The following is a 25,128-nucleotide window of genomic DNA, read 5'->3' on the forward strand; positions in this document are numbered from 1 at the left end:
CAAATATTTTCTGTCGGAGCAAGAAGAAAAAAACATTTGTAACAGAAAAAAAAGAAGTATGTATGTGCCCCGAAACATTATGAGAGTGCTCGAATTGGGCCGCACGAATATGACGGGTCGGTGTCGGGCGCCCATTCTAAAACCCTCGCTCTTCGCACTCACTGCTCTTCGCTTTTGTCTTCCTTCTCCTAAAACCCTCGCCTCTGCACTCCATAGTTAGGGCTTTTCATTCTCCTCATCACTTCTTCAATGGCCACTCTTCTTCTCAGACACTCCTCTTCCACTTCTCGCCGCCTCTTCCCCTTAGCCTCTCAAATCCACTCTTCCGTATCTCGTTCTCCTCTCTCTACTCCAGTGACTCCACCTCCACCTCCTTCTATTCTTTCAATTCCAATCCATGGTGGAGATCCATGGCAACTTTCACCAGAACGTAACACTCTCGCTTTCTCTTTTTCGTCGCAAAATTTAAAATATACAAGTAACAGTAATCGTTATTAGTATGTCTTTTACTTGTTTTGTTCATCTTATTGTTTGACTTTGCAGGAAGCCTCACGTTAATGTCGGAACTATTGGACACATGGATCATGGGAAGACCACGCTAACTGCGGCAATCACCAAGGTCTTGATTCACTCTTTGTTTAAATGTGTGTTGAGGTGGATGTTTTGGTGTTTATTACTCAATTAGGTTTGATCAGGTGCTTGCAGATGAAGGGAAGGCTAAGGCTGTGGCCTTTGATGAAATTGACAAGGCTCCTGAAGAGAAGAAGAGAGGAATCACCATTGCAACGGTATGGAATCGCACTCTTTTGGTCTTGCAATCGATTGTGTTGTTTTCTGTTGATATGTATGCTTGCTCTATATTTCGGTTTTCAGGCTCATGTGGAGTATGAGACTGCAAAACGACATTATGCGCATGTGGACTGCCCTGGACACGCAGATTATGTTAAAGTAAGCTTTCGAATTTGGTTTAGTTTCTCTAAGAATGTTTTTTTTATTGGAGTTATCAATTGCCTAACGGAAGCTGGGTGGCTAAGTTGTGGCGAACAAATTTAAGCAATTTTACCTTGTATAATAGTTAATTGTGGAATTTAGCATATTTTGGTGCTTGTGTAGCCTGACCTTCTTTTCAAAATGAGATGGAAAATTTATGCTAGGAATTTGGAAGTAGATTAGTTTGTAACAAAATATATTTTATAGGTATTGATTACACTGTATATTGGCAACAACTGCATTTGTCAGATTCCTATTTTCCATGAATGCTGGTGGGTTTAGCATTCCAGCTTGCCTTGATGTACTTACTAGATGGTTTATCTAATGGTTTTATTTAGTTTAAATAAGAAATTAATTCTTGTTCACTGTATGCTTTATAATTGTCTATTTTTTTTTTCAGAATATGATTACGGGAGCTGCCCAGATGGATGGTGGTATACTTGTTGTATCTGCACATGATGAACCAATGCCTCAAACCAAGGAGCACATTCTTCTTGCTCGCCAAGTAGGTATTCTACTGATGTGGTTTGTATATATATACCTAGAACGTCTACACCTTTCTCCTTACTTCTAGATTGACATATTTTATCTTTAAATGTATTATGCAGGTTGGTGTGCCATCTCTTGTTTGCTTTCTAAATAAAGTTGATGTTGTTGATGATCCAGAGTTGTTGGAGCTTGTAGAAATGGAGTTACGTGGTAGGGTGTTTCTCTAAGGCTTCTCTTCTCTTGTCCATGCTCAGAAAATGAATAAACCTGCTTAAGTTTCTGTAATCTTTGTGTTTGCTAAAATGTGTTTTTATGATAATGTTTTTTGCAGAGCTACTGTGCTTCTACAAGTTCCTTGGGGATGAAATCCCGATCATTAGAGGTTCAGCGTTGTCTGCTTTACAGGGTACAAATGACGAGATTGGAAGACAAGCCATTCTAAAATTAATGGATGCTGTAGATGCATACATTCCTGACCCTATTCGCCAACTTGACAAGCCCTTCCTAATGCCAATTGAAGATGTGTTCTCAATTCAGGTAAAAGGACCTGAACTTTATTTTTTGGGTTAATTTTTGAAGAAAGCAGATTCATTCAAGTAAAGATGGCCTCAGTTATAAAATTGTTACAATTTGTAATGTAAGTCTTGTGTTTTTATCATGTTCTATCACTTTCCATCTGCTCCAGTATAAACACCGTTTAGGTAACGACACTGTTTAAGAAGTACTATTTATTACTATTCTGTTTACGTTAAAATTGCTTTAAATTCCTTATATGCTCCTTCAGTTCACTCAAACTACAACAATTATTGATGTGCTTAACATCATAAGCAGATGTGATTATGAACACTAGAGCATATGTGGAATAGATGTTTATAATACCGGTCATCTTTGTAACTGTGGTCACTTTAACAAATTCTTTCTTGTTCTTCTAAATCTCTAGTTAGGTGAAGGATAAAATTTCAAAATCTTAAATTTCAAATTCTTAATTCGGTCTAGGGTTTTTGAAGAATAAAAAAGGAAAGGAGGTAGCATTTGTTACGGCCTTGCTCTTTGTAATGATATGACGCAGTGGTAATTTAAATCTTAACATAGTGCTTTAAAAACTGTTGTCTCATATAATTGTTTTTTTTTTCCTTAAAGAGAATATCAAAATTTCTATTTTCAACACTTAGTTCTCTCAAAATCTGCATTTGTTTCATTACATATATTGGATTGTATGGACATAAATAAATATGGGGGCAATGGTTTCCATCATTTCAGCTGCTTTATATTTTTCATTTGTGATGAAGGGACGTGGAACAGTTGCCACTGGCCGTGTTGAACAAGGCGTCATTAAAGTCGGTGAAGAAGTAGAGGTGTTGGGTCTAATGCAGGTATGTATGTTCATTGAGTCATTTCCTATATATAGCTGCCCTCTGATCCTTCCTGTTAATAAACTGATATTAATTATTCTTTCAATAAAAACACTACAGATTAATCAGAAACCTTTCATTAAAGACAAAACATCAATGTATATTAATTTCTTACAAACAAAAAATAAACCAGTCGAAATTATTCCCCCCAAAGAAACATTTCACATTTACTGTGCTTGAAATAGAAAAAAATGTAAAGTATAATAATGCTTGCATGGCTTAGGATCTTATTTTCATGCAGTATATATAACAGAATATTGGATGGACCCATATGTCAAATCACTCTCTTTGAGGTTCCCTGGTTTATCAATGGTCACCGTTTGTTGAAGGAACCATGCTTCCTCATGCTTGATGTACTTCTCAACTTCTTCTTCGAACTCTTGATAAAATTCGAAAACTGGTCGTTTAGGTTATCCCTAGCATTAGCCTCGTCATCATCTCGTAGTGGTACAGGTGTAACATTGCTCTGCTCCCGACCGATGTGGGACACGGTTCTAAGTTTACCCTTGGCACGTCGAATGAAACTGTTGAAAGTTTCATCGTTATCAAGTGAGGTGTTATCTGAGTTCGCTGCACGACCATGTTGTCCCTTCCAAGCGCGTGTGGTCTCTACTGCTGGATTAGCAGCACGCCACCTCATCCTTGGATCATATCCAGCTTCACTTGAAGCAACTCTTGTTGCCTTTCCATGAACCTTTGAACTTGATGAGTTCCTGTTCCATGATGCAGGTTGGTTTGAAAAGTGTTCGATGCAAGGTATATGGTTTCTCGACAAACTTGGTTAAGCTCAAATGATTATAAGTTGAGTTGGTGTAACTTGTTTTATAGTGTGTTATGAGGGTGTAAATGGAAGATTATGAACTAAAATAAGAAAGAAATAGTGACATGTTTTGAATAGGTATGTGTATGAGGACTAATTGTTTTTCGTAGGAGCTATCCAGTTAAGATTCTGAACAGCGATTAAGAAGAGCTTTTTCTAAATTTCCACGGAATATAATGGTGTCAAACTCCAAAACAACCAAGTACTGATGTATATACAGTAACATTGAACCATGGCCAAAGTTGACGGCTTAGTCCTAATCTTCTCAAGGAAATAAAATAAAAGGAAGAGATTTTCTTTAAGTACTTGATAATTCTATGGTTAGTATTGTATACTGCTGTTTTAATTATCTGTTATTATCATAATAAAAAGCAAAAAAAATAAACATAAACATTTATCTCTTTCATCAAAAATCAGTATCTTCCTCTCCCACCCTCACAAACATGAGAGTTTTCCATGGAGCAGCTAGATGGTATCAGATTCCAAGAGGACCCTTCTTCAGAATTGGCGAAATAAACAAAAGTTTCAGTTGTAGCTTGCAAGAATCACGTCATTCCCATATATATAAGATGCTTATGTGGTTATGGGTAATTATTATTCGTGTGTCTTTATGTGGAAATTAAACAACTCATCGCACTTGTTGAATTTTAAATTACGATCAGAGAGCCAGAATGTAAGTGGCTCCTACCATACCAAACATTAAAACGAATATGTTTCTGGAATTTTATTTTTGCATGTTCATGGTGTAGTGTATCAACCGTAGTTAAATTTATCTCAATCTAACGTTGTTGGTTGAGTATTGCTTCCACATTTATCTCAGTTAATAGATAGTTTAACGTTGTCATGTTCTTTCACAAAAGACAGAAAGAGAGGGGGGGAAAGCGAGTCCAAGTCATGCAGCTCGAAAGAAACAAAGTTCTAATTTTCAACTCATGCCAAAGATTTCTTCTTTCTTATACCATTTACTCTTCCCGGTTCCACCGCTGATTTATGTCACTACCACCATCTTTTAGAAAACAAACCATTATGTACCAAACTTGACACTTCTAGAACCAGTTATTTTGACTCAAATTCAAAATACTGGACCAGCTTTTATGATTCCCGTAAGTGTTTTTTTAAGGTGGGACGGTTGTTATTAGAGAGAACTTTGACTACACTATGGTTCGAAACTACTTTATTACACCTAACAATCACATGCAAGAACTTATCTGCTTTTTCATAATGGTAATGGGGTTTTGAATTTACCACCATTAATAAAAGACTTGAAAATTAGTTCACTATGTAACCAAGTAGAGTTAACAATAAACTATACTTTGAAATGGCGTATTTTAGAGACTAGAAGAAAAAAAATTTCTTGCGAATGTTACTATATTATAGTTAATGGGCTCCCTATATTTAGAGAAGTAATATTTTTTTTTTGTTTTATTATTATATTAAATTTATAATTTTAGAATTTATAATTAGTTGGTCATTTAATGAATTATTAAAGAATATATTATGTTTAAAGTATTACTTCTCTGAATAATTATTTTATTCATTTGATTTATTATTAAACTGATTTACCATAAAAATAAAAATATATTTCAACTATAACCTTTAATATCTAATAAATTATTATTTTAGTTCTTAAATAGTATTATTAGTTTTTTAAATTTAAAATCTTCATACAAATCTCTAAAATGCTCGAATTCTATATTGAATCGATTTAACCCACGGTATGTATTTCTAAAGATTATTTTTAAAATTATTTGATTTTTAAAATAAATAGATAATTATTTCTTTTAATGTGTGTCCTTATATACATATGTTGTCTATTGTAATATTTATCTATTATAATATAACAACCCTGCAGAAGAGTGATACAAAATATCATGAGACGGACCTTCAAAGATAATGCATCAGAATTAATATACAAAATATGAACTCTTCTTTGATTGTTTTCAGGTTTAGCTGTTGAGTCAGGAAATCATAAGACGGGGCTGGAGGGCCACTGCAAGGTGACAAGATGAAACTGTCACAGCAAAGAATGGTCCATCTTGTAAGGGAAAGAGATTGTAAGAAGATTTGTTGCAGCTGCAGTTGAAGGGATTATATTTTGGCATTTTTTAGCTTAGTTCAAATACTACCAAATATATTCCAGTGATAAACAAGTGAAAGCAGTGATGCATACCTTTAGTCCCTCATTGAAAAGCCATTAAAAAAAAGCAGTCTTAAACGTTGACAATAAAGCAGCATAATAATGTCTCAATGGTTTCAACTTTCAAGTACCACCTAAGATTTACTAATGCAACCCACGTTCTTCTTGATTTTTTCTCTCTTAATAGTAGAAGGTGGAAGGGAGTAAAAGGAAACTCGATATCAATCCTACTTAGGCACATACAAATTTGACTAATCAAATTAACTTACATAATTCACAACATAGAAACAGTCTAATTAATGCTCAGCGATTTAAAAGCTAAACAAGGGTGCTGGAAGATGAATACAGGCTAATTTTACAATTCAACATTGGAGCATATCCCAGCTGGGGAACAAGTCAACAAGATCAAGAAAAGTATACTCTGCATACCTCTTTAAAGGAGCAGTCAAAGTGGATTGCTTATTTTCGTGTGGATCTTCCAAGGTTCTTATGACCACCAAATTACCATGGGAAAGAAAGATGCATAATCAATAAACAGATACAATAAACGAGCCATCTTCATTACTACAATGAGACATTCCATGGTTATGCACAACACTATCTAAATAATTTCAGTATTAGAACCCTGTGGAAGAGTGAAAAAACAGAATTGAAGGTATGGTTATGCCTCCAGAAAATGACCCTTGTATGCTACTAATAACTCCTCTGCATTTTCTCTGAACTGTGATATATACTTGTCCAAGAACATCTCCTCAGACAAGCAGAACACATGAATATAACTGGGGACTTTCTTGCAGAGATTTTTTGATTTCAACAGTTGGAAGACTTTATATCGAGGAAGCACGCGATCCTCCATGCTGTACATTAAAATCTTAGGCTGGTGAATAAGGACTGACTTGGGCAGCTTAACTGTATGCAAGAAGAATTTCATTCCAATTTTCAACTTCTTCTCTGATGTTCTAAACAAAGTCGGGGTTCTCTTGAACATTTGTAGGCCCTCATCCTTCGAAAAACCAAAACAATTAATTAGTTTCAACTTTCTCTCAAATGTTTTATCGCTCAAACAACTTAATGTATGAATTGCATGGACAAGCATTCTTGAATTTTCAAGGAAACCCAAGTCTACAGCTCGAGAAACATTGTTTTCAATAGTAGACCGCTGTGCAACGAAAAGCCTTGGATGAAGTTTGAGTAGCAATGAAAGATGAGTCCCAAGAATGCCACAACTCACCAAGAAGACGACATTCTCCATAATTCTTTTGTACTTTGGGAGTATCCAGCCACATCTGTGCAAAACAAGAATAAAATCTTTCTGGTCATAGACAATTTTCCTAATAGCTTCAACTGAGGGGACCAATGTTTTCTTCAAGCTATGAGTCAAAATGGAGGGATTCTTTGAAATGAAGCTGCATAACTCGTAACCCTGGAATCCAGACATCTGAAAGAGCTGAATTTTGGGTCTCAAGATTTTCTCAACGTTTGTAAACAATATCTGGGGTCTTTGACGAATCAGGGAGAGAATCTGGCTTTGGGAAAAGCCTATTATTTTGAAGAAAGTGAGCACTGATAAGGGGTTTTGAGGGAATCTGCACCCTGAAACACGTTTGGAGACATAAAGGGATTGGGTTCTGGAGAACTGCAAGTCGGAATTCAGGTAATCAATTATTGAAGTGGTTTCGTTGAAGTGTAGGCAACGGCTTTTGGTTGAGAAAGAGAGGAAGAATGTCATAGACTGATAAGAGAATTGATTGAAAAGAGAAGATGAAACAACATGGTGTGACTTGAGAGACTGCATTAGTTCTGTGATCGTAGATGAATGAATGCTTTGTTTAGAATCAACCAAAAAACAACGTAGTTTTTAGGTTGTCTATTTCGAATTTGAAGTCACCAAACGTTGGCAGCCCTAATCAAGATAATCCCCAAATCTGATTCTCAAGGGTTTCGAAGAACCCTAAATCCCCAATTTCTTTAACCTTTCGTCTCTCGCTTGGATTTCAAACCCTTCTTCTTCATTGAGCACGGTGGGTTTCGTCTCTCACTGAACCCTTTCTTGAAGTTGCGTCTCTCACTTCAAAACTGAAATCACAAAAATCAGAACCAAGAACCAAGAACCCTTCAAATCTGAAAACGCAATTTAAGAGCAAAAATTGAGATTTCAAAGCTTAAATGGAATGCAAAACAGTGTTATCATATATAAATGCGAAAACCCCATGAATGGGTATTGTTCCAAGTCAATAAAATCCACAAACCGAACTGCCCAACCAAGAAAACGAATTCCAAACGTAAAACCCTCAATGGGTGTTGTCAAATATGCATAAAAATGGTAAAAATGAGCCAAAAACGTGAAAAACCGCAAGGGGGACGTCCATGGAAGCTTGGAGAACGAAAATGGAGGTTTTGAAGAGAGGTTGAAGATGAATGAGCGGCTGCCTTCTTCTCATGCAGACCTAATTCGTGGTCATATCACCCATGCCACTCAGAATTACAAAACTGCCATTATAAGCCGCAGAATTACAAAAATGCCACTATGGGCCTCAAATGTTGACCCATTGACTTTGCTGACGTGGAAATGACATGGAAATGATGTGGCAATGATGTGGAAAGTTTCTTCAACTAAATATTAATGTCCAAGCTCCAAAATTGCTTCACCCAAATACCTAAAAATAATTAAAAACAAAAATTAGGCCAAATAATGTGAAATTAGTCCAAATTCGGAACAATGGCCCAATAATGCCCAACAGATGAAAAACACTCTAATGATGAACAATTAAGCACTAATCAACTGTCTAATGGGTGCACAAAGGCTAGTGGAATAGAAGAAAATAATGACTCATCAAAATCGACCACACTTACCCTTTTGCACTCCTGGGCAAAATTAAAGAGTAAAGCAAAGCAAGGACATCACAAACATAACAAGAGAGACAAAAGACACAAGACAAACAGACACATGACAAACGGACTCGACACAGACAAATGGAAACACATCTAACACAGAAGGATTCAAAGCTGCAAGGTATCCGTGAACATCATCCAAGCAGTTCAAAACATGTCAAGTACTCAGTTCAGCTTAAGCAGAGAATTGAAAGCAACATAACCTCACGAAATATGCACTGTATCACTCAAATCTCTAGGCTACTGTTTACTCTCAAAGCACCCTTGAAAAACAAACATCAAACAGACTTGGCAAGCCTCTAGAACGAACAACCAAACCAGAAACACATGCAGGTCAAGATCAGAAGGACTTTTCAAGGTTGTAATGGGGCTGAGGACAAGGTGTGGAACATATGGATAAGTAGCTAAGCAACCAAGGAAATAGAGGAGCAGTGGGGAATAAGTCTCAATCAATCATGAAAGTAATCCCAAACACCAACACTTCCAACTTCGGTTCTCACACAATGCTCAAATCCAAACTCCTTTTTATTTCTTTTCTTTATTCTCTTTTCTTTTCTTTTTTTTTTCTTTTTTTTTCTTTTTTTTTCTATACAGAGAACATGCAGAGAAACAACAATTTTGAAATCCCACTTTGGTGTACAAATGAGCAATTCCAAGAACCAACAACAAGTGCGCGCACAACCACACTTGTTGTGCGCGACCACACTTAATTGAGCACCCATTCCCAAAACAATTCCAAAGCTCCAAAATTTCCTAAGGTAGGAATAATCATGGTTTTTCAGGCTAAGGGCTTGTAATGAGCTGTAAAACAATGAAAGGGTATGCAGGCTCAAAAAGGGGTATCAACGGAAACAGTTCAAGGTAGGCTCATCTGGTTGTAGGCTCACAGAACAAAATTGCCTAAATCATATCCCAACATGCATGTGAATCAGAAAGGCATTCAGAAAGAGTCAAGCCATGGCCACTGTGCAAGCATTCAAGAGTCATATATCACACAATCAAAGAACAGAGAGTGGCTCAAATTCTTACACAGGGTAAACTAATTCCAAAAGCAAGTTGACATGCAAAGACAAAGCAAGGATAACAGTTCACAGAATAACCAACAACTCATCCTCCAAGAGTGAAATGAGTGTTCCAAACAGAAAGCAAAAACATAACACACTAACTAACACTAATTAACAAAAATGAAACAAACAAACGGGAACAACAACAGACGGACAGACCTGGACAAGTGCAATAAAAGTAAAGAAGAAGGAGAAAGAAAGGGAAAGAAAACTCCCTGAATCATGGTGAAATAGCAGTGGGGTCAAGCAGGGAAGTTTCCTCCACAACAGTATCCACCAAGGCAGGATTGCTGAGGAATGGCTTAAGACGATGCCCATTCACTTTGAAGCTCTTATCTGTGGACTGGCTTTTGATTTCAACTGCACCATAAGGATAAACATTAGTGACAACAAAAGGACCAATCCACTTTGATCTCAACTTACCCCCCATGAGTCCAAGTCTGGAGTTATATAGTAAAACTTGCTGACCAACAACAAACTCCTTTCTAGCAATGGAGCTATCATGGAATCTCTTGGTCTTCTCCTTGTAGAACATAGAGTTCTGATATGCCTCCAAACGGATCTCATCCAACTCGTTCAACTACAGCTTCCTTTCCTCCCCAGCTTGATCAAGAGAGAAGTTGCATGACTTGACAGCCCAGTAGGCTCGATGCTCTATCTCCACTGGAAGGTGGCATGGCTTACCAAAGACAACCCGATAAGGAAACATCCCTATAGGTGCCTTGTAAGCAGTCCTGTGAGCCCATAGAGCATCCTCAAGTCTATTGCTCCAATCCTTCCTGTTGGGCTGCACAATCTTCTCCAAGATCCTCTTGATTTCTCTATTTGAGATCTCGGCTTGCCCATTAGTTTGGGGGTGATATGGTGTAGAATGTTTTTGCACAACCCCGTACTTTTGAAGCAAAACCCCCAAGGATCTGTTGCAAAAATGGGTGCCTTGGTCACTAACAATAGCTCGAGGAACTCCAAACCTGCAAAATATGTGAGACCTAACAAAGTCCACAACAACTCGAGCATCATTAGTTCTAGTGGGTTTGGCTTCCACCCATTTTGAAACATAATCAACAGCAAGCAAGATGTAAGTGAAACCAAAAGAGACAGGGAAAGGGCCCATGAAATCTATACCCCAGACGTCAAACACCTCACAAAATAGCATGGGTTGTTGAGGCATCTGTTGTCTCCAAGAAATGGCTCCTCCTGCTCGTTGGCATTCCTCACACGTGCTACATATCCTCCACGCATCCTTGAAGATGGTGGGCCAATAAAATCCACAATCTAGCACCTTGCGAGCTGTCTTTTGTGTGCCAAGGTGACCACCAGGTGCAGATGAATGACAAAATTTGAGGACCGAGTCAATCTCATGGTCCGGAATGCATCTCCTGGTAACCTGATCACTGCACATTTTCCACAGATAGGGGTCATACCAAATGTAATACCTAGCATCACTCTTGAGTTTATCACATTGAGCTCTGGATGCTAGGGGAGGAAAAACAGAAGCAGCAAGATAATTAACAATGTTAGCAAACCAAGGTGAGGAAGAAGTAGAGAGTGTCAACAAACTTTCATCGGGAAAGTCATCCCGGATCGGTGTAGCAGCATCATCAGTAGACCTCTCAATCCTGCTTAGGTGGTCTGCAACCAGGTTTTGTGCTCCGCTCCTATCACGGATCTCCAAATCAAATTCTTGGAGCCAGAGCATCCAGCTTATCAGCCGAGGTTTTGATTCTGCCTTCTTCAACAGGTACTTAAGAGCTGCATGGTCAGTAAACACAACAACAGGAGAACCAAGCAGATAAGATCGAAACTTTTCAAGTGCAAAAACTACCGCAAGGAACTCTTTTTCTGTTGTGGTATAGTTTGCTTGGGCAGCATCTAATGTCCTGGAGGCGTAGTAGATTACCCTCGGCTGCTTATCAATCCTTTGAGCTAGAACAGCCCCTAATGCATAGTTGGATGCATCACACATAAGCTCAAATGGGGCTGTCCAGTCGGGTGCCTGAATGATTGGAGTTGTGGTCAAGGCCTTCTTGAGGCAATCAAAAGCCTCTTTGCATCCTTCATCAAAGATGAAGTCAACATCTTTTTGCAGTAGGTTAGACAGTGGGAGGGCCTTCTTACTGAAGTCTTGAATGAAGCGCCTGTAAAACCCTGCATGGCCAAGAAAAGAACGAACCTCTCGCACAGAAGAGGGGTAAGGCAATTGTGAAATAATTGAGATCTTGGCAGGGTTAACTTCAATGCCCTTTTTTGAAATTATGTGCCCCAATACTATGCCTTGTTCTACCATGAAATGACATTTCTCAAAATTGAGAACAAGGTTAGATTGGATGCACCTGTTTAAAACTCTGTCCAAACTATCCAAACATGCATCAAATGAGGACCCATATACAGTAAAGTCGTCCATAAACACCTCTATGCATTTTTCAAGAAAATCACTAAAAATGCTAAGCATGCACCGCTGGAATGTGCCAGGGGCATTGCATAGGCCAAACAGCATCCTCCTATAGGCAAAAGTGCCAAAGGGGCAGGTGAATGTGGTTTTTTCTTGGTCCTCAGGTGCAATGCAAATTTGAAAATAACCAGAAAACCCATCAAGAAAGCAATAATGGGACTTACTTGCCAAGCGCTCAAGCATCTGATCAATAAAAGGCAGGGGGAAGTGGTCTTTTCTGGTTTCTTGATTTAGCCTTCTGTAGTCAATGCAAACCCTCCAACTGTTTTGCACTCTTGTTGGAATTAGCTCCTCTTTTTCGTTCTTGACTACAGTGAGGCCAGTCTTCTTTGGAACAACATGGATGGGGCTAACCCACTGACTGTCAGAAATGGGGTAGATGATCCCAGCTTGTAGAAGCTTGGTCACCTCCTTCTTTACAACATCCGAGATGACAGGGTTGAGTCGCCTCTGTGGCTGTCTCACTGGCTTTGCTCCATCTTCCAACAATATCCTGTGCATGCATGTTGATGGGCTAATACCAGGGATGTCAGCCAATGTCCATCCAATTGCCTTCTTATGCTTCTTAAGAACTTGCAACAACCTCTGCTCTTGTTCAGCAGTGAGGGAGGTGGAAATGATGACAGGCAGTTTGTCCTCCTCCTCTAAGTAGACATACTTGAGGTTGTCTGGCAGTGGTTTCAACTCTGGAGTACTGGATGCTGGCTGAATATCAGGAACCAGAGGGGGGGGGGGAGAAATGGGTTCCACAACCTGTACCTGAGCATAACAATCAGATGCGTATGTACTTCCTGCAACATGGTTAGTGCAACCTGATTGTATAACATCAAAGTCAATAGGTACAACATCCAGAGAGTGAAACTCAGTAGATTCAACATTATCCACACCATATTCAGCATCATTAGGATCAGAATTAGAATCAGAATCAGAATCATCAATGCATGCAAATTCAGACAACTCAGACACAAATGAATGTTTAAGTGCATGCAAAGAGTGGAAATTAGAGATCAATCCATCAACAGCATCATCAATAATATCCACGTGAAAAACAGAATGATCCTCAGAAGGATGTTTCATGGCATCCAGAATGTTGAATCGCACAACAATATCATCAAACTCCATGGACAAAGTACCTGCATGGACATCAATTTTGGTTCGTGCAGTTTTCAAAAATGGTCTGCCTAAAATGATTGGTGCAGAACCATGTGAAAATCCCTCTTCCATATCAAGAATGTAAAAATCAGCAGGGAAAATCAATTCACCAACACGAACCAAAACATCATCAACCAAACCTGCGGGGTGGGCAACACTTATATTTGCCAACTGAATCACCACACCCGTAGGTTGCAGGGGTCCAAGAGAAAGAGATTTAAAAATAGATAGAGGCATTACATTTATTGAAGCACCAAGATCAAGCATTACATTTTCAAATTTATTGTTACCTATGATGCAAGGTACACAAAATGTACCTGGGTCCTTGCACTTCTCAGGAATCTGAGGAACAGATTTACCTATCAATGCTGACACGTTTCTGCCCATGCTGATCTTTTCGTTTCCTTTTAGCCTCCTTTTGTGCGTGCATAGCTCCTTCAAGAACTTTGCATATCTGGAAATTTGTTTTATGGCATCCAACAGAGGTATGTTCACCTCCACCTTCCTAAAAGTTTCCAAGATCTCCCTGTCAACCTCTTCCATCTTTTTGCTTGGAATGGCTCTTGGAGGGAAAGGAAGAGGTATGGAAGGTGCAGCAGTAGAGGTGGAAGGTGTAGAAGTCGCACCAGATGTGGAAGGACCAGCTGCATGAGCATCACGTTTTCTCTGAAGTTTGGCAGGGTCGGCTTCCTTTGGAGGTGTAGGCTCAGGAGTGGGAACTTCAATGTTCTTCGCAGATGTTAATGTAATGGCACTCACATTCCTCGGATTTTCCACCGTCTGTGATGGAAGCTTGTCAGAATTCTGAGCCTGTGCCTGGTTTAGCTGAGTGGCCATCTGCCCCATTTGATTTGTCAAACTCTGGATTGAGGCCCTAGTCTCCTGCTGAAATTGCATATTTTGAAGGGTCATCATCCTGACTAACTCCTCCAATGAAGTAGAAGAAGAAGGTGCAGGTGCTACAGCAGGAGCTGGTGTGGGTAGAGGTGGAACAGGAGCAGCTTGTGGTGCAGGTGCAACTCTTTGTTGTGGAGGGGGTTGCACATTTTGAAATTGTTGGGGCTGCTGGTTACCCTGGTTTCCCCATCTCAAATTAGGGTGATTCCTCCATCCTGGATTATATCTGTTTGCTGACAAATCATGGTTCTGTTGTTGATGTTGGGGCCTATTGTTGAAAATATTTGCTGCATAGGCCTGAGGCGTATCCACTGGTGTAGAAGAAGAAGCAGCAGCAGCAGCCTGTTGTTGCAACGCTGGGCAAGAGTCTGTAAAGTGATCAACAGATGTACAAAGGCCACAAACTCTTGCAGCTGGAGCTCTCTGATTGGAAGCAAGTTGGTTGACAAGTGAGGTAAGAGCATCAATCTTACTTTCCAACTTCTTTGTGTACTCGGCTGCCCTTACATCATGTACACCTCTAACAACTATGGCATCACTCCTTGTGCCAAATTGTTGAGAATTTGAAGCCATGTTTTCTATCAGTTGCCTGGCTGCAGCTGGGGTTATGTTACCAAGGGCACCACCACTTGCGGCATCAATCATATTTCGATCCATGTGGTGCAAGCCTTCATAAAAATACTGCAGAAGGAGATGTTTAGAAATCTGATGGTGTGGACAGCTTGAACAGAGATTCTTGAACCTCTCCCAGTACTCATAAAGGGTCTCCCCAGATTGCTGCTTGATGCCAGAAATCTCCTTCCGTATGGCTGTTGTCCTTGAAGCAGGAAAGAACTTGGCAAGGAACAATCTCTTAAGGTCATCCCAGCTTGTGATGGACCTGGTTGCTAGGTAGTACAGCCAGTCTTTCGCATTACCCTCCAAAGAATGAGGGAAAGCCTTCAAGTATACATGGTCCTCTTGTACATCTGCAGGCTTCATGGTGGAACAGACGACATGAAACTGCTTCAAGTGTTTGCACGGGTCCTCACCTGCAAGACCATGAAACTTTGACAACAAGTGTATTAAACCAGTTTTCAGCACATATGGAACCTCCTCCTCAGGGTATTGTATGCATAAACTATCATAAGTGAACTCTGGTGCAGTGAGCTCACTCATGGTTCTCTCATGATGTGGAGGAGGTGGAGGAGGTTGAGCCATGTTATCAGTATGAAAATGCTCAGAATAAACAGTATGCTCAGAATGCAAGGAATGAGGAGTGTCAGGAATGTGATGAGAATCAGAAGAATCAGGAAAAGTCACTGAATATTCAACATGCAAAGATGGATTCCTAAGATGCCTACTTCCTCTGTGGAATGTCCTATCAATTTCAGGGTCAAATGGTTGTAATTCACTTGGGTTTCCCCTAGTCATGCACCAAAAAGCACTAATTGTAGTGATATTGGCATAACAAAGGGTATAACTACAAGTATACTCAAACGACCTTCAAATGACTTGAAAATTGGTAGGATATTCCTTTGAGTGGTCAAACAGAAGCACAAAAAAAATCAGATCAAAACTCAAAGCACAAGTATTTTTAACAATTTTTCAAAAGTAAGAAAAATGAAGAAAAATCACAAAAAACATTGCTGAAATGTAGAAAATAGCATTTTCTGGAGAATCTGATTTTGCAAACCAGCGTAGCCGGTTACGAAAGGTAGGAAATCAAATTCTACCCCAAATCCATATAAAATAATAGTGATTCTGATAACCAGAGCAAAAGTTATGGTCCTTTGAAGTTTCACTTAAAATCAGTCCAAAATTTTTTTGAATCTCTTAACTCAGACCATACCAATTGCTCTAGCTATTTTTCCTATCAAGTTCAACGTCTTAGAAGTGGGGAAAAAAAATTTCAAGTTAAAACAAGCTCCGTAGCTACCAAAACAAAAATCCAGAAGTTAAATGCCAGATTCGGACACTATTCAAACACTATTCACTACTACAAATGACACTATTCATGCGCGCCGCGACACTATTCACTACACTAAACAGAAACACACAGGAATGGAAACAGACACTGAACTTAACACAACATTAACATCACAATGAACATATACCAACTCAACCACACTTGAACTACACACACACCAAAACACAGAACACAAACACACTGAAAATTTTACTTTGAACGAAACGATTGGTCCCCGGCAACGGCGCCAAATTTGATAGAGGTCGTACCCCACCAAATTAAAACATATTAAATGCAGTACATGAAAGTGAACCAAGTCGTCTCCCAACGACCAATATTTTCATTCAAAGCCAATTTTCCAGATGAACACAACAATAAAACACAGGGGGGAGGGGGGTTGGCAGACAGATTCAGAATGCTAATCAATAGATTAATTTAAATGCTACAGTGACTAAAACCGTATTGACATCCCTGATTCAAACGCAATTTCACTTATCATAGGCCACCAAATTAACACCAACCCTGCCTTGTCTCAATCCACTAGATAATAATTCACTAAGCGAAAATTACAATCTAGCTTCATTATGCAATTAAGCAATGCACACATCCTTAAATTCGTGACAGCCAAGCTACATACATTAAGCATGAACGTATCTTAAACAAAAAACATGCAATTACTATGTAAATTAAGCATTGACAGATTCACCACATGCATTCCACGAATTCAGAACAAAAACATGGCAGATTTCACAAAACAAGCACAACCTCAAAGCTTCATTGCATTTTTCATCAAGGAGTCAATACACGAATTTAGCTAGACATGGAAATGAGTAATTAAACACTTCAAAACTGAAATCACAAAAATCAGAACCAAGAACCAAGAACCAAGAACCCTTCAAATCTAAAAACGCAATTTAAGAGCAAAAATTGAGATTTCAAAGCTTAAATGGAATGCAAAACAATGTTATCATATATAAATGCGAAAACCCCATGAATGGGTATTGTTCCAAGTCAATAAAATCCACAAACCGAACTGCCCAACCAAGAAAACGAATTCCAAACGTAAAACCCTCAATGGGTGCTGTCAAATATGCATAAAAACGGTAAAAATGAGCCAAAAACGTGAAAAACCGCAAGGGGGACGTCCATGGAAGCTTGGAGAACGAAAATGGAGGTTTTGAAGAGAGGTTGAAGATGAATGAGCGGCTGCCTTCTTCTCATGCAGACCTAATTCGTGGTCATATCACCCATGCCACTCAGAATTACAAAACTGCCATTATAAGCCGCAGAATTACAAAAATGCCACTATGGGCCTCAAATGTTGACCCATTGACTTTGCTGACGTGGAAATGACATGGAAATGATGTGGCAATGATGTGGAAAGTTTCTTCAACTAAATATTAATGTCCAAGCTCCAAAATTGCTTCACCCAAATACCTAAAAATAATTAAAAACAAAAATTAGGCCAAATAATGTGAAATTAGTCCAAATTCAGAACAGTGGCCCAATAAAGCCCAACAGATGAAAAACACTCTAATGATGAACAATTAAGCACTAATCAACTGTCTAATGGGTGCACAAAGGCTAGTGGAATAGAAGAAAATAATGACTCATCAGTTGCTTCACGGGGGTCTGTCTGGTCTGGTCTTTTGCAGGTACCGTGGTGGCTGTCGCATTGGCGCAATCGACATCGATTTCTGTCACGGTGGCCTGCGGTTCTGTTTGGTGGAGAATTCTCGCAATGTAGGTGTGTTCGCGTCTGGTTTCGCGTCTTCTCCAGGCAGCTTTTTTCGTCGCAGGTCTCTGCGTGGTGGCCGGCGCCGCAGTGATGGGGATTTCGCGTCAGAAAGTGCCCTCGTCGTCGATCTGATTCGCAGTGGTTCTGCAACGCGTGGCTTCGTCAACGTGTGGTGGTTCGTCGTGGCAGCCTGGTTTCGCGAGACATCTGCTGGCTCTGGTTTCGTCGCAGCGGAGGTGGCTCGCAACACTGATCTGGTTGTGTTCGCGTAGGTGGCTCGCGACGGCGGCGATCTGGTTCGGGACGGCGGCTTCGCAAGCGGTAATTTGATTTTCCAGGCCCTTTTTTTGGCCGTCAATGGCTGTGGTTTGCTCTAAAGTGTGCCGGCAGAGATTCCGTTTAGGGGTTAGTTCATGCGCGTGGGAGAAGATAAAAACCTGATAACCAGAGCAAAAGTTATGGTCCTTTGAAGTTTCACTTAAAATCAGTCCAAAATTTTTTTGAATCTCTTAACTCAGACCATACCAATTGCTCTAGCTATTTTTCCTATCAAGTTCAACGTCTTAGAAGTGGGGAAAAAAAATTTCAAGTTAAAACAAGCTCCGTAGCTACCAAAACAAAAATCCAGAAGTTAAATGCCAGATTCAGACACTATTCAAACACTATTCACTACTACAAATGACACTATTCATGCGCGCCGCGACACTATTCACTACACTAAACAGAAACACACAGGAATGGAAACAGACACTGAACTTAACACAACATTAACATCACAATGAACATATACCAACTCAACCACACTTGAACTACACACACACCAAAACACAGAACACAAACACACTGAAAATTTTACTTTGAACGAAACGATTGGTCCCCGGCAACGGCGCCAAATTTGATAGAGGCCGTACCCCACCAAATTAAAACATATTAAATGCAGTACATGAAAGTGAACCAAGTCGTCTCCCAACGACCAATATTTTCATTCAAAGCCAATTTTCCAGATGAACACAACAATAAAACACAGGGGGGAGGGGGGTTGGCAGACAGATTCAGAATGCTAATCAATAGATTAATTTAAATGCTACAGTGACTAAAACCGTATTGACATCCCTGATTCAAACGCAATTTCACTTATCATAGGCCACCAAATTAACACCAACCCTGCCTTGTCTCAATCCACTAGATAATAATTCACTAAGCGAAAATTACAATCTAGCTTCATTATGCAATTAAGCAATGCACACATCCTTAAATTCGTGACAGCCAAGCTACATACATTAAGCATGAACGTATCTTAAACAAAACACATGCAATTACTCTGTAAATTAAGCATTGACAGATTCACCACATGCATTCCACGAATTCAGAACAAAAACATGGCAGATTTCACAAAACAAGCACAACCTCAAAGCTTCATTGCATTTTTCATCAAGGAGTCAATACACGAATTTAGCTAGACATGGAAATGAGTAATTAAACACTTCAAAACTGAAATCACAAAAATCAGAACCAAGAACCAAGAACCAAGAACCCTTCAAATCTGAAAACGTACTTTAAGAGCAAAAATTGAGATTTCAAAGCTTAAATGGAATGCAAAACAGTGTTATCATATATAAATGCGAAAACCCCATGAATGGGTATTGTTCCAAGTCAATAAAATCCACAAACCGAACTGCCCAACCAAGAAAACGAATTCCAAACGTGAAACCCTCAATGGGTGCTGTCAAATATGCATAAAAACGGTAAAAATGAGCCAAAAACGTGAAAAACCGCAAGGGGGACGTCCATGGAAGCTTGGAGAACGAAAATGGAGGTTTTGAAGAGAGGTTGAAGATGAATGAGCGGCTGCCTTCTTCTCATGCAGACCTAATTCGTGGTCATATCACCCATGCCACTCAGAATTACAAAACTGCCATTATAAGCCGCAGAATTACAAAAATGCCACTATGGCCTCAAATGTTGACCCATTGACTTTGCTGACGTGGAAATGACATGGAAATGATGTGGCAATGATGTGGAAAGTTTCTTCAACTAAATATTAATGTCCAAGCTCCAAAATTGCTTCACCCAAATACCTAAAAATAATTAAAAACAAAAATTAGGCCAAATAATGTGAAATTAGTCCAAATTCGGAACAATGGCCCAATAAAGCCCAACAGATGAAAAACACTCTAATGATGAACAATTAAGCACTAATCAACTGTCTAATGGGTGCACAAAGGCTAGTGGAATAAAAGAAAATAATGACTCATCAGTTGCTTCGCGGGGGTCTGTCTGGTCTGGTTTTTTGCAGGTACCGTGGTGGCTGTCGCATTGGCGCAATCGACATCGATTTCTGTCAAGGTGGCCTGCGGTTCTGTTTGGAACGGAGGTGGAGGATTCTCGCAATGTAGGTGTGTTCGCGTCTGGTTTCGCATCTTCTCCAAGCAGCTTTTTTCGTCGCAGGTGGCTGCGTGGTGGCCGGCGCCGCAATGATGGGGATTTCGCGTCAGAAAGTGCCCTCGTCGTCGATCTGATTCGCAGTGGTTCTGCAACGCGTGGCTTCGTCAACGTGTGGTGGTTCGTCGTGGCAGCCTGGTTTCGCGAGACATCTGCTGGCTCTGGTTTCGTCGCACCGGAGGTGGCTCGCAACACCGATCTGGTTGTGTTCGCGTAGGTGGCTCGCGACGGCGGCGATCTGGTTCGGGACGGCGGCTTCACAAGCGGCAATTTGATTTTCTAGGCCCTTTTTTGGCTGTCAATGGCTGTGGTTTGCTCTAAAGTGTGCCGGCAGAGATTTCGTTTAGGGGTTAGTTGATGCGCGTGGGAGAAGATAAAAACCTGATAACCAGAGCAAAAGTTATGGTCCTTTGAAGTTTCACTTAAAATCAGTCTAAAATTTTTTTGAATCTCTTAACTCAGACCAAACAATTGCTCTAGCTATTTTTCCTATCAAGTTCAACGTCTTAGAAGTGGGGAAAAAAATTTCACGTTAAAACAAGTTCCGTAGCTACCAAAACAAAAATCCAGAAGTTATATGCCAGATTCGGACACTATTCAAACACTATTTACTACTACAAATGACACTATTCATGCGCGTCGTGACACTATTCATTGCACTAAACAGAAACACACAGGAATGGAAACAGACACTGAACTTAACACAACATTAACATCACAATGAACATATACCAACTCAACCACACTTGAACTACACACACACCAAAACACAGAACACAGACACACTGAAAATTTTACTTTGAACGAAACGATTGGTCCCCGGCAACGGCGCCAAATTTGATAGAGGCCGTACCCCACCAAATTAAAACATATTAAATGCAGTACATGAAAGTGAACCAAGTCGTCTCCCAATGACCAATATTTTCATTCAAAGCCAATTTTCCAGATGAACACAACAATAAAACACAGGGGGAAGGGGGTTGGCAGACAGATTCAAAATGCTAATCAATAGATTAATTTAAATGCTACAGTGACTAAAACCGTATTGACATCCCTGATTCAAACGCAATTTCACTTATCATAGGCCACCAAATTAACACCAACCCTGCCTTGACTCAATCCACTAGATAATAATTCACTAAGCGAAAATTACAATCTAGCTTCATTATGCAATTAAGCAATGCACACATCCTTAAATTCGTGACAGCCAAGCTACATACATTAAGCATGAACGTATATTAAACAAAACACATGCAATTACTCTGTAAATTAAGCATTGACAGATTCACCACATGCATTCCACGAATTCAGAACAAAAACATGGCAGATTTCACAAAACAAGCACAACCTCAAAGCTTCATTGCATTTTTCATCAAGGAGTCAATACACGAATTTAGCTAGACATGGAAATGAGTAATTAAACACTTCAAAACTGAAATCACAAAAATCAGAACCAAGAACCAAGAACCAAGAACCCTTCAAATCTGAAAACGCAATTTAAGAGCAAAAATTGAGATTTCAAAGCTTAAATGGAATGCAAAACAGTGTTATCATATATAAATGCGAAAACCCCATGAATGGGTATTGTTCCAAGTCAATAAAATCCACAAACCGAACTGCCCAACCAAGAAAACGAATTCCAAACGTAAAACCCTCAATGGGTGCTGTCAAATATGCATAAAAAAGGTAAAAATGAGCCAAAAACGTGAAAAACCGCAAGGGGGACGTCCATGGAAGCTTGGAGAACGAAAATGGAGGTTTTGAAGAGAGGTTGAAGATGAATGAGCGGCTGCCTTCTTCTCATGCAGACCTAATTCGTGGTCATATCACCCATGCCACTCAGAATTACAAAACTGCCATTATAAGCCGCAGAATTACAAAAATGCCACTATGGGCCTCAAATGTTGACCCATTGACTTTGCTGGCGTGGAAATGACATGGAAATGATGTGGCAATGATGTGGAAAGTTTCTTCAACTAAATATTAATGTCCAAGCTCCAAAACTGCTTCACCCAAATACCTAAAAATAATTAAAAACAAAAATTAGGCTAAATAATGTGAAATTAGTCCAAATTCGGAACAGTGGCCCAATAATGCCCAACAGATGAAAAACACTCTAATGATGAACAATTAAGCACTAATCAACTGTCTAATGGGTGCACAAAGGCTAGTGGAATAGAAGAAAATAATGACTCATCAGTTGCTTCGCGGGGGTCTGTCTGGTCTGGTTTTTTGCAGGTACCGTGGTGGCTGTCGCATTGGCGCAATCGACATCGATTTCTGTCACGGTGGCCTGCGGTTCTGTTTGGAACGGAGGTGGAGGATTCTCGCAATGTAGGTGTGTTCGCGTCTGGTTTCGCGTCTTCTCCAGGTAGCTTTTTTCGTCGCAGGTGGCTGCGTGGTGGCCGGAGCCGCAGTGATGGGGATTTGACGTCAGAAAGTGCCCTCGTCGTCGATATGATTCGTAGTGGTTCTGCAACGCGTGGCTTCGTCAACGTGTGGTGGTTCGTCGTGGCAGCCTGGTTTCGCGAGACATCTGCTGGCTCTGGTTTCGTCGCAGCGGAGGTGGCTCGCAACACCGATCTGGTTCTGTTCGCGTAGGTGGCTCGCGACGGCGGTGATCTGGTTCGGGACGGCGGCTTCGCAAGCGGCAATTTGATTTTCCAGGCCCTTTTTTTGGCCGTCAATGGCTGTGGTTTGCTCTAAAGTGTGCCGGCAGAGATTCCGTTTAGGGGTTAGTTCATGCGCGTGGGAGAAGATAAAAACCTGATAACCAGAGCAAAAGTTATGGTCCTTTGAAGTTTCACTTAAAATCAGTCCAAAATTTTTTTGAATCTCTTAACTCAGACCATACCAATTGCTCAAGCTATTTTTCCTATCAAGTTCAACGTCTTAGAAGTGGGGAAAAAATATTTCAAGTCAAAACAAGCTCCGTAGCTACCAAAACAAAAATCCAGAAGTTAAATGCCAGATTCGGACACTATTCAAACACTATTCACTACTACAAATGACACTATTCATGCGCGCCGCGACACTATTCACTACACTAAACAGAAACACACAGGAATGGAAACAGACACTGAACTTAACACAACATTAACATCACAATGAACATATACCAACTCAACCACACTTGAACTACACACACACCAAAACACAGAACACAGACACACTGAAAATTTTACTTTGAACGAAACGATTGGTCCCCGGCAACGGCGCCAAATTTGATAGAGGCCGTACCCCACCAAATTAAAACATATTAAATGCAGTACATGAAAGTGAACCAAGTCGTCTCCCAATGACCAATATTTTCATTCAAAGCCAATTTTCCAGATGAACACAACAATAAAACACAGGGGGAAGGGGGTTGGCAGACAGATTCAGAATGCTAATCAATAGATTAATTTAAATGCTACAGTGACTAAAACCGTATTGACATCCCTGATTCAAACGCAATTTCACTTATCATAGGCCACCAAATTAACACCAACCCTGCCTTGACTCAATCCACTAGATAATAATTCACTAAGCGAAAATTACAATCTAGCTTCATTATGCAATTAAGCAATGCACACATCCTTAAATTCGTGACAGCCAAGCTACATACATTAAGCATGAACGTATATTAAACAAAACACATGCAATTACTCTGTAAATTAAGCATTGACAGATTCACCACATGCATTCCACGAATTCAGAACAAAAACATGGCAGATTTCACAAAACAAGCACAACCTCAAAGCTTCATTGCATTTTTCATCAAGGAGTCAATACACGAATTTAGCTAGACATGGAAATGAGTAATTAAACACTTCAAAACTGAAATCACAAAAATCAGAACCAAGAACCAAGAACCAAGAACCCTTCAAATCTGAAAACGCAATTTAAGAGCAAAAATTGAGATTTCAAAGCTTAAATGGAATGCAAAACAGTGTTATCATATATAAATGCGAAAACCCCATGAATGGGTATTGTTCCAAGTCAATAAAATCCACAAACCGAACTGCCCAACCAAGAAAACGAATTCCAAACGTAAAACCCTCAATGGGTGCTGTCAAATATGCATAAAAAAGGTAAAAATGAGCCAAAAACGTGAAAAACCGCAAGGGGGACGTCCATGGAAGCTTGGAGAACGAAAATGGAGGTTTTGAAGAGAGGTTGAAGATGAATGAGCGGCTGCCTTCTTCTCATGCAGACCTAATTCGTGGTCATATCACCCATGCCACTCAGAATTACAAAACTGCCATTATAAGCCGCAGAATTACAAAAATGCCACTATGGGCCTCAAATGTTGACCCATTGACTTTGCTGGCGTGGAAATGACATGGAAATGATGTGGCAATGATGTGGAAAGTTTCTTCAACTAAATATTAATGTCCAAGCTCCAAAACTGCTTCACCCAAATACCTAAAAATAATTAAAAACAAAAATTAGGCTAAATAATGTGAAATTAGTCCAAATTCGGAACAGTGGCCCAATAATGCCCAACAGATGAAAAACACTCTAATGATGAACAATTAAGCACTAATCAACTGTCTAATGGGTGCACAAAGGCTAGTGGAATAGAAGAAAATAATGACTCATCAGTTGCTTCGCGGGGGTCTGTCTGGTCTGGTTTTTTGCAGGTACCGTGGTGGTTGTCGCATTGGCGCAATCGACATCGATTTCTGTCACGGTGGCCTGCGGTTCTGTTTG

General features: G+C 39.8%; 2 protein-coding genes, 1 non-coding gene and 1 pseudogene across 3 annotated transcripts; 2 read left to right on the forward strand and 2 right to left on the reverse strand.

Annotated features, from left to right (window-relative positions):
- The first annotated feature begins 249 nt into the window (after window positions 1-249).
- LOC114190733 (elongation factor Tu, mitochondrial-like) lies at window positions 250-3,686 on the forward strand (annotated as a pseudogene).
- Window positions 3,687-6,509: 2,823 nt separating this feature from the next.
- LOC114190739 (uncharacterized) lies at window positions 6,510-7,577 on the reverse strand. Its single transcript, XM_028079741.1, has one exon. The coding sequence runs from the start codon at window positions 7,575-7,577 to the stop codon at window positions 6,510-6,512; it is 1,068 nt and encodes a 355-aa protein (XP_027935542.1).
- A 1,037-nt stretch (window positions 7,578-8,614) lies between these two features.
- On the reverse strand, window positions 8,615-15,857 carry LOC146888906 (uncharacterized). Its single transcript, XM_085670218.1, has 3 exons — window positions 12,149-15,857; window positions 11,153-12,046; window positions 8,615-11,017 (listed from the first exon to the last, which is right to left on the reverse strand). Exons 1-3 carry the CDS (start codon window positions 15,716-15,718, stop codon window positions 10,385-10,387), a joined length of 5,097 nt encoding a protein of 1,698 aa, XP_085526344.1. The 5' UTR covers window positions 15,719-15,857; the 3' UTR covers window positions 8,615-10,384.
- LOC114171517 (small nucleolar RNA R71) lies at window positions 15,008-15,116 on the forward strand. The gene has a single exon (XR_003601553.1). It is a non-coding gene; the product is annotated as a small nucleolar RNA R71 (small nucleolar RNA).
- Window positions 15,858-25,128: the final 9,271 nt, after the last annotated feature.

This window comes from Vigna unguiculata, chromosome 1 (assembly GCF_037176805.1).
Source record: "Vigna unguiculata cultivar grain cowpea cultivar isolate G323 ecotype 2 chromosome 1, ASM3717680v1, whole genome shotgun sequence".
Lineage (NCBI taxonomy): Eukaryota > Viridiplantae > Streptophyta > Magnoliopsida > Fabales > Fabaceae > Vigna > Vigna unguiculata.